The sequence below is a fragment of the Bombina bombina genome, chromosome 4 (genome assembly GCF_027579735.1).
Source record: "Bombina bombina isolate aBomBom1 chromosome 4, aBomBom1.pri, whole genome shotgun sequence".
Classification (NCBI taxonomy): domain Eukaryota; kingdom Metazoa; phylum Chordata; class Amphibia; order Anura; family Bombinatoridae; genus Bombina; species Bombina bombina.
Window position 1 is genome coordinate 1,071,677,131 of NC_069502.1, and position 9,659 is coordinate 1,071,686,789.

At 35.1% G+C, this 9,659-nt stretch overlaps 1 protein-coding gene across 1 annotated transcript in view; it reads left to right on the plus strand.

Annotated features, from left to right (window-relative positions):
• Positions 1–9,659, plus strand: part of STON1 (stonin 1) — a 294,546-nt gene that overhangs the window by 223,656 nt on the left and 61,231 nt on the right. Inside the window, exon 2 of the mRNA XM_053712221.1 lies at positions 763–2,703. Coding sequence (XP_053568196.1) covers positions 801–2,703 — 1,903 coding nt within the window. The 5' untranslated portion in view covers positions 763–800. The remainder of the gene's footprint in view (positions 1–762; positions 2,704–9,659) is intronic.

The following is a 9,659-nucleotide window of genomic DNA, read 5'->3' on the forward strand; positions in this document are numbered from 1 at the left end:
ATAGAAAAGTGCAATATATAAAGAGTTTTTTTATTATAGCACTATTGCTTCTATATTACTGTCTGTTTAACGACTGGAGTGGAGTTATTAAGAGAACAAGGTACATTTGAAAAAGAAGTGAAGTTAAAAGTGTCTTAAAATTACATGCTCTGTCTGAATCACTCAAGTTTAAATTTGACTTTTCTAAACCCTTTCCTTATAGGAATGGATATTTTACATTTTATTTTCTTCCATATTTACTTTTTTATTTATTTATTTTATTTCTTATTTTTTGTTAGAACCACCAAATAACTGCAACTTTTTAAAATTAATTTTGTTGAATAAAGATGGTCGCCTAACAATAAAAAAGCTAGACATTATCAGTAGCATAAAAAGATAGCTATAAAAGAAGAAAATAAGATTATGAATTAGCTGTTTAATTTCGTTATATTTTTCTTTGATGGACTTTTGTTCTATTTCAAAACTATACTGCTTTTGAATCTTTCAAGCACTTTTTGTGTATGTCAGCAAGTTGCTGACTTTTATTTTAGTTTGAGTTTTATGAGATTAAAAAATCTCCAGCTTCAAAGACGATAATGAAGATGTTTAATTATATACAGTGCACCTCTGATGATCTTCTAATTAAGCAACTAGATGTGGATAAACAGGGTCATAGAAGTTATGGTGTTAGACTGTTTCTTACTGTTATATAAAGAGTATGATTGTGTTTCCTATTACTGTGTGCTGGTTAATTAAAATTGATATCCTTTTTTTTTTCCTTAGGCAATTTAATCTTGACCTTGAAATTCACATTAAAGGAAATGTGTTCAACAAATCCAGGAAATTGGGTAACATTTGAGGATGAAACCCCATTCCATTCTCCACAGAAAGCTTTGATTTTATCCAATGAGAATATTTACAGTCCCAAATCAGGTGGGCTTAGACTGAATTTTTCCAGTGAAAAGTTAGCAAGATCCTCTTCATCAAATTCCACAACACCTCTTCCATCTCCAATGACTGACTTTTTTATGAGTCCTGGACCTCCAAGCAACTCACCTCTTTGCACACCTATTAAAGAATGCCCAATAACACCATGTACTCCAAAATTAGGATTGTGTAATGTGCAACCTCCTGCTGAAGCTTCAGGAAATGTGCCTTTTACTTTGTCATCTTTGTCATCTTCGTTATCAGTAAATTCATCTTCAAACACTCCAACAACCTCACATTTTGATGAAGCAAGTCCTCCAAAGCACAAAAGTAGTAATGAAGTAGGATGCCACTCAGGAAGTATTCACTGTAACTATTTGCAAAAGGATTGTGCATTTTCAAGTCCATTTTGGAATAATGATTTCCCAGCCATTATTTCTACAAATGCAAATATCAAAGCAGAAAGAGATGAAAAAGATAGAATACCTGCAAAAACAGAACCTGACACAATAGAAAAGGAAACTTTTAATAGCCAGAAAAGTCTAAATCAGTGTTCTTTCAATTACGTGTGTGAAAGACTTCAAAATTTAAAGATTGACCCACCTGACAATTTGAAACATCTGCCTCTCTGTACAGAAAAAAACAGTTCATCATTTATTCCACAAAGTCTTTTTAGAAGTCAGAGAAAAGATGGATGGCCTTTCATGTTAAGGATTCCTGAGAAAAAGAACATGATGTCTTCAAGGCAGTGGGGACCTATTTACTTAAAAGTTATAAATGGTGGAATTCTACAAATGTATTATGAGAAGGGTCTTGATAAACCATTCAGAGAAGTACATCTTAATCAGTTTTGCAGAGTGTCTGAGTCAAAACTAGAAAACCTAAGTGTTTCAGATAAAATACACACAGTTAAAATTGAGCAGGTTTCATATACAGAAAAAAGGAAATACCACCCAAAGCTTGAAGTTGTCCATGAAGCTGAAATTGAACAGATGTTGAAACTGGGAACAATGGATTATTGTGATCTTATTGACTTTATTACAACAGTAGAAGAGGAATTATTGATGCTATCACCTGTATCAAAACCAAAGAAAGCTTATGAAGAGTCTGAAATGATACTGGAAATCATAGACAATTGTTGGGGAAAGGTCACCAAAGATACCAAACTTAAAGAGAGTTCTGTGATATCTCAATTGTATTGCCTTTGTTTTACTAACAGTGATACTGAATTATTTTTGACATTAAATGATGCTGATCTTCAAAAAATTTCTAAGAACTACTTTGATAAAGAAAGCAAAAACAACTTGATTGACATTCTTGACTATCATTTCCATAAATGTGTCAATAAACAAGAATTTGAAAAGTCAAGGATAATTAAATTCAAGCCAATCGATGGCTGTAGGTTTGAACTCATGCGCTTTAAAACAAATTTTAGCGCTGAAGAGCTTCCGTTTTCCATGAAAACTGCTGCAGTAGTCCAGGGAGCATATGTGGAGTTACAAGCTTTCCTAAATATGTCTCCAAGTGTCATAGCGTCTCCCTTAAATTCAGTAAAATACTGTGAAAATATTGCAATACATTTCCCAGTTCCTTCACAATGGATGAAAGCACTTTGGACTGTGAGTTTTCAGAGGCAGAGATCTTTGAAAACAAAAATGAATAGAAGGGCATGTCTTGGGTCTACTTATGAAATAGAGTCAGAACCTGTAATACAAGTAACTATTGGAACCGCAAAGTATGAGCATGCGTACAAGGCTGTCGTATGGAAGATTGACCGACTTCCTGATAAAAATTCTAGTAAATATATTTACTCTATAAACCTACTAAAATAACTAGTTCTTATTATGATCATATTTGTAGACACATTTAGAAACTCCTCAACCTCCAGATTCTGGACATAGATATGATACATATGCCTAAAACAATATAATCACTCTCAGGAATTTTAATGATGTATGAACAGAGCATTATACTGCTGAATTGTCTACTAGTGATAGACCACTAAATACTGTCCCTTTAGAGGGACATAATAATGATTCAAATAGAGCATGTACTTATAAAAGAGTTTTCAATTTACGTCTATTATCTAATTTTCTTTGTTCTCTTGCTATCCTTTGTAGAAAAGCATACCTAAATAAACTCACGAGCAGTAATGTACTATTGGGAACTATCAACTGATTGGTGGCTTCACTTATATGTCTGTTATCATTGGCTCACCTGATGTGTTCAGCTAGTTCTTAGAAGTGCATTGCTGCTGCTTCAACAAATAATACCAGGAGAATAAAGAACATTTGATAATAGATGTAACTTGGAAAGTTTTTTTTATTCATATGCTATATATCTGAATCATGAAATAATTTTGGGGGGTTTTATGTTCCTTAAAGTTTATTTTTTACTTTATTTTCCCTTTAATGTTGAGTTTAAAGTCCCTTTAAAAGAAATACGCAACTAAAAAGAAAAGGAAAACCAACAAAATATGCCATTGTAAAGATATTTTCCATTTCTGACAAATCAGGTTCAACATTTATCCTACATGATGGGTCTGTTTATATTAGGTAGAATCATTTCTAAATCACCTGAAACATATCAAAACCAATTGAAAAAAAGGCATTACTCTGTGTTTCGCAAAATATGGAGACCATGCTGTGAAATCACAATAAATCTTAAGTCTATTTATTTTGCATTGAAATAAATTAACAAACAATTCAAGCTTTCAAGAAATGTGCTACCTGCAAATGAAATATGCACATCAACTTTAATCAGAATGGAAAATAGCATGGGTTACATCTGTACATCAATTAATAATTACATATCAGCAAGTAAAAAATGTATTTAATAAGTATAATAATTGTGAGAAAGAAAAAAACATATTTTAAGGGATATGAATGACAAAACTAAATATTAATTATTCAGAAAGAGCATGACATTTCAAAAAATTGTATCTATCCATCCATCCATCTATCTATCTATCTATCTATCTATCTATCTATCTATCTAGCCATCCATCTATCCATCAATCTACCCATCTATTTATCCATCTATCTATCCATCTACCCATCTATTTATCCATCATCTATCCATCTATCTACACATCTATCCATCTACCCATCTATCTATCTACCATCTATCTATCCATCCATCCATCTAACCTAACTGTATTGTAACAGACGTTGAAAGCACTTTTTAAATTTGTTTTTGAGGATGCCTATATTTTTGTCCAAATGAAATCACAGTGCATAGACAGTTAATCGAAACTGTCCCGGATATTGCGGGATTGTCATATGTTGGGAGCTCTTTCCTACTGCCTCTGATTGCTTCCCCTCAGCTGTACCCACAAATAAGCCTGTCTCTTCTCAGAGCATAGCATAGAATTTGAAAGTCATGTTAAAAAACTTTGAATAGCTTTCCTAATAAATTGGATTAGATCCCATATTGCAAGAGTGTACAGAGAATCAATAATATTAAACAGCAATATGATTTGTGTTATAATGTGCCCTTATTTGTAAAAGCCTGCCATTTTGTATTACTGATCCATTACTAATTACTATGGCCTAGGTTAAAAGTGGTGCGTTTTTTTTTTGCACACAATATCTAGCAGAAATTGTGTTTGTATAAAAGTGCTACCACGAGTATATTGTAAGCATCTGTGCGCTTGTATTACAAGTTAAAAAGTAAAGTCTTCCCAATCAAGCGTTAGTGTCATTGGAGCGCAATTTACCAGAGCTGAAAGTAAACTGATTCCCATTGTGAAGTTACCAGAAACCTACCAGTTACACCTAATACAAAGGAAAATCACTAAAACAAGGCCAGTCAGCAGGAATATCCTTTTACAATATAAGTGTTTGGGTCGATCGATCATTGTACAGTGTGAAAGGACAACGGAAATTTGCATTTGTCAAATAAAACTTTTCGCTTCCAAAAGAAAAGTAAAACTTGTAAATGAATTAGTCATACATTTAGGCTGGGGCATTATAAGTATATAGTACATGTGTATATGAGGTGTAATATATATACATTATTCTGTAAAAATGGTTTAGAATCCAGTTTAACAATTCAGGATATTAATATACCACATAAAAACATGGCAGCTGATTTTTCTGGTCAATGCGTTTTGGAAAAATGTGTTATTTCTAACATTTAAGTGAATCAGCCGCTTCTTTTGCACTGTACCAATCGTGTTTATGAAAGACTGTATTGCACTGTACCAATCGCGTTTATGAAAAACTGTATTGCACTGTACCAATAGGGTTTATGAAAATCTGTATTGCACTGTACAAATCGCATTTCCGAAAGACTGTATTGCACTATACCAATAGTGTTTATAAAAATCTATATTGCACCGTACCAATTGCGTTTATGAAAATCTATATACAAAAGGGGTTTATCGTGGCTGTTTATGAGCGTAAGGCTTTTCATTCATTCATTTTAGCTCTATTAAAGTTAACGGGCGTGTGGGGTTAGTGTGACCTCAGAGCTCTGGTTAACTGTGCGAAACAAAAAGTCTCAGAAAACATAAAAAATACATTACAAAAAGTACACTTACATTGATAATAACACCATTTAATAAAAAATATTTTAAAAAGAAAAAATATTGCACAAAGTTATAAAGGGGCATATTTATCAAGGTCTGGCGGACCTGATCCGACACTGCGGATCAGGTCCGCCAGACCTAGCTGAATACGGCGAGCAATACGCTCGCCGTATTCAGCATTGCACCAGCAGCTCACAAGAGCTGCTGGTGCAACGCTGCCCCCTGCAGACTCATGGCCAATCGGCCGCCAGCAGAGGGGGTGTCAATCAACCCAATCGTACTCAATCAGGTTAATTTCCGGCGATGTCTGTCCGCCTGCTCAGAGCAGGTGGACAGGTTATGGAGCAGCGGTCTTTGTGACTGCTGCTTCATAACTGCTGTTTCTGGCGAGCCACGGGGCATCAAGCTCCATATTGAATCATTTTCAAACATTCTTGTTCTTTTAAAAAAATATATACAGCTTGTATTTACTTCATCTCTCGGTTGGCTGTCACAAAAGCTGGCATGTTTCGGCTACTTCTGCCGTAATCACAGCTTAACTTGTGACCTACAGACTAATGTTTTAAAAGGGGAGATATTCACCCTATTGGTTAAAACATTCTGACTTTCTACCAATCACCAATATCTAACAAATTAAAGGGCTAGCTCTGAATCCTATACTTTACACAAAGTCAATCTTTAACCTCTCATAAATTAGATGCCCTGTTCCTTTCTGTTGCCATTTGTGTATTTATTTATAATCTCATATATTTGTTTATAACCTCATTGCTTTTAACGTTTTCTACTTATTAATTCTAATTATAATTCTGGCTAAGGTAAACTTTTAAGCCAGCTTCAAATTTGTGATTCCAAACACTTTTCCTGAAAATACTATTGAGTGCTTCATGGTTTTCTTTACCATAATTAAGCCCCATGCCGGCAATAATTTGATAATAATCGATTAGCAATACAGTATCCTACTGTTGTTTTGTTACTGTTGTTATTAATTCCAATAATTTATCAAGTCATATTCACTGTTCAGGCCTGTCAGTTTTTTAGTCTTTAATCTTAGACTCCAATATACTTCCTACCTGGCTATTACTTGATCCCTGTCCCCTCCTCCGTTTCGGTGGGGGAATATGTTCTACTATAGTCCACCTCAGACTATTAGGACTTCTGTTGTGCTGGTAATTAAAATGTATGATCAAGGGTGTAGTCAATACACCTGATTTAATATTGCCTACATGCTCACAAATTTGTGACCTGACCTCCATTGAGGTCATACCTACATATTGTAGGTTACAAAGGGAGCAAGTTAACAAATAAATTACACAGGTATGGCTAGTTGTAACATTTTTTATGTAGAAACATTTCCCTAGTTGCCTCACTTCTAAAACCATTGCATTGCCTTGTTGTACATGTGCACAGGCTATACAGTTAGTGTTATGGCATTTAAACACCCCTTTTGTTGTCAACCAAGAACTTTGAGTGCTTTGATCAATGCTCTTTAAATTAGTGGGAGCTACTCTGTTCCCTATGGTTAAACCTCTTTTGAATGCAAACCTACAACCCTTCCTAGCTGTTTCCACTAAATCATCATCTGCTGATAATACAGATAAATGCTTAGAAGCTTTCTGTGAACTCATTTGCTTGTCTTTTAAAAATTGTTTTATCTGAACAATTTCTTTGTAATTGCCTTAAACACTCTATAAGGGTCTTTTAGCATGGAGGATTGTGTTTTTAGCTGTTTTTTTCTGGTAAACTTGTGTTTCTATGTGGCCTCTGTTTTCATCTAGTACTTCATTTAATGTCCAAATAATTAATACTTGATCTATCCAGTTCATGTGTAAAGCTCAAACCTATTACATTGCTGTTTAACTCCTCAATAAAATTTGTCACCTCATTTTCATTTCCCCTCCAGATCAGTATCAAATCATCAATGAACCTCTTCTAAAAGGTTATTCTGTTCTTGAACGTGTTACTCTCTTCATAGATGTGAGAATGCTCCCACCACCCCATATAGAGGTTGGCGTATGATAGGACAAATTTAGCCCCCATCGCAGTCCCACATCTCTGGAGAAAGAACTCACCCTCAAAACAAAAATAATTGTGAATGAGCAGAAATTTGGTCACTCTAAGTATAAACTCACATTGTTCTTCATTAAATTGACCTGATCTGGCAAGGAAATACTCTACTGCTCTAAAGCCTTCCTTATAAAGTATGGAGGAGTACAAAGATTTCACATCAGTTGTTAGCCACATCATGTCGCTGGTCCATTTCTGTCCTGTTAGTAACCCTAAAAGATGTTTTGTATCCTTTAGATGGCTTAATAATCCATCAACAAATGGTTTAAGGATGTCATCTAGCCATTGGGAGGGTCTTTCATTTAATGAACCTACCCCACTTATTATTGGGCAACCCTGTATATTTGGACCTGGTTTATGCATTTCCTTCTTCAAACAGATGTCTTAGCTCTTTATCAGATCTTAATGTGGGGTCTTAGAGAGCTAAGGCATCTGTTAGATGAAGGAAGAGACATAGGTATGTTTGATGACAACACCTTTGAATATTTACAAGTAACTAACCCAGTTAGGCCTGTATTTAATCACCTGCTTAGAATGCGTAAACCAGGTCTTGGTTGACAACAAAAGGGGTGTTTAAATGCCATAACACTAACTGTATAGCCTGTGCACATGTACAACAAGGCAATGGTTTTAGAAGTGATGCAACTAGGGAAATGTTTCTACATAAAAAATGTTACAACTGTAGCCATACCTATGTAATTTATTTGTTAACTTGCTCCCTTTTTAACCTACAATATGTAGATATGATCTCACTGGAGGTCAGGTCACGAATTCGTGAGTATGTAGGCAATATTAAATCAGGTGTATTGGCTACACCCTTGATCATCCATTTTAATTACCAGCACAACAGAAGTCCTAATAGTCTGAGGTGGACTATAGTAGAACATATTCCCCCACCGAAACGGAGGAGGGGACAGGTATCAAATACTAGCCAGGCAGGAAGTATATTGGAATCTAAGATTAAAGACAAAAAAACGACAGGCCTGAACAGTGCATATGACTTGATAAATTATTGGAATTAATAAAAAAAACAACAGTAGGATACTGTATTGCTAATCGATTATTATCACGCATACACTGTAAATTATTGCCGGCATGGGGCTTAATTATGGTAAAGAAAACCATGAAGCACTCAATAGTATATTCAGGAAAAGTGTGTGGAATCACAAATTTGAAGCTGGCTTAAAAGTTTACCTTAGCCAGAATTATAATTAGAATTAATAAGAAGAAAACGTTAAAAGCAATAAGGTTATAAACAAATATATGAGATTATAAATAAATACACAAATGGTAACAGAAAGGAACAGGGCATCTAACTTATGAGAGGTAAAAGATTGACTTTGTGTAAAGTATGGAGTGAGAAACAGATTATTGTAATTCCAAGTAAATGTGATACATAAATAACACACAGCTATTTGTAAATGATTCAAAACTAGCCCTTTAATTTGTTAGATATTGATGATTGGTAGAAAGTCAGAATGTTTTAACCAATAGGGTGAATATCTCCCCTTTTTAAACATTGGTTTGTAGGTCACAAATTAAGCTATGATTACGGCAGAAGTAGCCGAAACATGCCAGCTTTTGTGACAGCCAACCCAGAGACGAAGTGAGTGAATACAAGCTGTATATATTTTTTTAAATGAACAAGAATGTTTTAAAATGATTCAATAAAGAGACTTTTAAGGAAGCAAGACACCGGTGTACTCCTTATCTACTTTTGTGTGAATTCTACATTTGGAGCCAGCGAGGGAGACCCGGTTAGATGTATATGGAGCCGACAACCACAACCGACCAATGAAAGTGGAGGTGTGTCCACAAATGCAGACAGCACACGCAGGCATCACATACGCTCACACGGAGTTCGAGTGAGTCTGGAGACTTGAGGAGGGGGTTAACACAAAGATGGCCCACCTGGCATGGAGCGAATGAAGAGGGCAGTCCCCCAGGACCGAGCACAAACGGAACTACGAACAGTGAGTTGCTTAAATACTTAAGCGTTTTTGTAAAAGGATAATCCCTATTTAAAAGGGATAATTATAGCGTGGTTTGCAGCGTGGCACCTCTGGCTAATTAAGGGATGCAGTAAAAGATCCCGGTCAAAAAGAGGGTCTGTGGAAAACAGGCACTGAATGTGAAACAGCACAGGGAATAGAATAGT